The 2,465-nt window shown below is 68.9% G+C and overlaps 1 protein-coding gene across 1 annotated transcript; it reads left to right on the top strand.

Annotated features, from left to right (window-relative positions):
• The first annotated feature begins 1,774 nt into the window (after positions 1-1,774).
• On the top strand, positions 1,775-2,438 carry TAGLN2 (transgelin 2). The gene is made up of 3 exons (XM_009281226.2): positions 1,775-1,997; positions 2,074-2,248; positions 2,332-2,438. Exons 1-3 carry the CDS (start codon positions 1,818-1,820, stop codon positions 2,436-2,438), a joined length of 462 nt encoding a protein of 153 aa, XP_009279501.1. The 5' UTR covers positions 1,775-1,817.
• Positions 2,439-2,465: the final 27 nt, after the last annotated feature.

Below are 2,465 nucleotides of genomic sequence, written 5' to 3'. Positions count from 1 at the left end.
GGTGGCCGTGTCCCAGCCAGGCTGGGTCCAGTCCCCCACCCGTCCCCTCCCCAGTGCCCCCCTGGTGCCTGCGGGGTCCCCAGGGTGGCCCTGTTCTCTGTACGGTCATCTCCCCGCCGACCCTGGGCTGGCTGCGGGGTTCCCAGGGTGGCTGTGTCCCAGATGGGGGTCTATGGGGACCCCAAGGTGGCCACGCCCTGGATACAGTCCCCTCCCTGCTGCTCTTGGGGTGGCTCAGGGGTTCCCGGGGTGGCTCTGTGCTGGCTGGGGTTCCCTCCTTGCTGCCCCCGGGCTGCTATGGGCTCCCCAGGGTCGCCATGCCGCGGCCGGGCAGGGTGCAGCCCCCTCCCGCGGCGTCCGTGGGGTCCCCAGCACGGCAGTGGCGCAGCTGGGCTGGGTCTGGCCCTCCCCTCCCGTCTGGGCAAGCCCCAGCTGTGTCGGGAAATCAGCCCTGTCTGCACCAATTTCAGCTCCTCTTTGTTTCCCAACCGGCTTGGCCCCCGGCCGGGCGTTCCCCACGCTCCGGGGAAGCTGGCTCCCTCCCTGCAGGGGCTGCCCGCACCCCAGCACTTGCCCCGGGGAGCCCCATGGCAGCCGATGGCTTTGGGGGGACACCTGGCTGGCCTGGGATGGTTTGTGGTTGCGGGGTGGCCACAGCGTTGAGGCTTTGCACAGCCGCCCCGCTGCTGCTGCTGCTGGCTTCCCCGGGGGCTTGGGGTTGATTTTCCTCCTGTCCTGATGAGCCAGGGTGGCTCGTCCCATGGCTGCTCCTAGTGACAGGAGCCCGAAGCGTGAAGCTAGCCATGTGATGGGGTCAAGCTCTGTCCCAAACTGAGCCTGGTCCCCCCAGGTGTGGGCTGGGCTGCCCCATGCCGGCAGCTGCCATATGCCCCCAGCTGGGGTGTGGGCACCGGGGCTGGCAGGGGCACCTGCATCCCTGGGGAGGAGCAGCATGTGCTCCTGCTTCTGTGTGCCAGGGTGCCCCCCAAACGCCAGCAGTGCAGGACTGGGCACGGGAGGCAATACACATCCCAATGCATGCCCACTGCGTCGCTGGTGGGTAGAGGGGATCCAGACCACCTCGGAGCTTGGAGCACCCCAGCTGCATGGGCAGGGCAGCACTCATCTGCTCGTGTTCCCCTGTGGGCACCTTGCACAACCTCTATCCTTCCCAGCACGGTTGGCACCAGCTCCGGTGGCACCTTGGCAAGGGCAGTGCCCGGCCACAGGGCCCGCCAGGTCCGGCTCCCCTGCTGGGGTGGGGGCACCGCTGGCGGCAGCCCCAGGCCCTGTGCTCCTGAGCCAGTCCCGGATCTGGCACCCAGCCCGAGCAAATGGGTGAGCTTCGCAAACAAGCTTCGACCGGCAGTGAGCGCCTGCCAAGTACGCGTGCGCTCGGTGGGGCCAAGCCGCGGGGACACTGATGCTCAGGGTGGGGGGGTCCAGCCCCAGCACTGAGGGGCCATGGTGCTGCCCACCCTGCCCAGGGCCAAATTGCCCCGTCGCCCTCGGGTGGGCACAGACCCAGCACCTGCTCCTGGCTGGCTGGGCAGGAAGCAGGCAGGGCAGGGCAGAGACCGGGCAGTGCCTGGCACAGGCGATAAGGCTCCGTGCCGGACGTCCAGGCAGCCTGGCTGGGCAGGATGGGGCTCTGCCACGCTGCTGGGGAGCAGCTACCATGCCTGCTGTCAACTGCTGTCCCTGAGGGGCTCCACCATGCCGCGGGCACGGGGCCATGTCTGTCCCATGCTGGATGCCCCGGTGCCACCAGAGCCGCTGACAGGGGTCCAATCTCTGCAGACCCCCCTGCCGTCAGCATGGCAAACCGGGGACCGTCGTATGGCCTCAGCCGGGAGGTGCAGCAGAAGATCGACCGGCAGTATGACCCTGAGCTGGAGCAGGTCCTGGTGCGGTGGATCCTGGCGCAGTGTGGTGGGGACGTCGCGCAGCCGGCACCTGGCAGGGATGGCTTCCAGCAGTGGCTGAAAGACGGCACCGTGAGTACCCTCAGGGCCGGCCGGGGCAGGGGGCTGCTGCGCCACACCACCTGACGCCTGGCTCCCTCCCGGCCAGGTGCTGTGCCGGCTCATCAACAGCCTGCACCCGCGGGGCCAGGGGCCGGTGGCCAAGATCCAGGCGTCTGCCATGGCCTTCAAGCAGATGGAGCAGATCTCGCAGTTCCTGCAGGCAGCCGAGCGCTACGGCATCGCTGCCACTGACATCTTTCAGACCGTCGACCTCTGGGAAGGTGAGCGGCTGGGTGGGTGCAGGGGACGGTGACGGGGTTGGAGATGGATGGGGACGGGGCTGAGCCTGCCTGGGGCCTTGCAGGGAAGAACATGGCGTGCGTGCAGAGGACCCTGATGAACCTGGGCAGCCTGGCCGTGGCCAAGGGCGACGGGCTCTTCGTGGGAGACCCCAACTGGTTCCCCAAGTAGGTGGTGGGTGCTGGGGGGGGGGTGCCG

Source organism: Aptenodytes forsteri, unplaced genomic scaffold (genome assembly GCF_000699145.1).
Source record: "Aptenodytes forsteri isolate BGI_AS27 unplaced genomic scaffold, ASM69914v1 Scaffold276, whole genome shotgun sequence".
NCBI classification, from domain to species: Eukaryota; Metazoa; Chordata; class Aves; order Sphenisciformes; family Spheniscidae; genus Aptenodytes; species Aptenodytes forsteri.
The sequence above is the reverse complement of the archived record's forward strand: the minus strand, read 5'-3'. Positions and strand labels throughout refer to the sequence as shown.

Coding starts and splice junctions, on each gene's coding strand:
- TAGLN2 (XM_009281226.2), top strand. CDS start 1,818: ATGGCAAACCGGGGACCGTCGTATGGCCTCAGCCGGGAGGTGCAGCAG. Junction 1,998..2,073: donor AGTGGCTGAAAGACGGCACC/GTGAGTACCCTC, acceptor CCTCCCGGCCAG/GTGCTGTGCCGGCTCATCAA. Junction 2,249..2,331: donor GACCGTCGACCTCTGGGAAG/GTGAGCGGCTGG, acceptor GGGGCCTTGCAG/GGAAGAACATGGCGTGCGTG.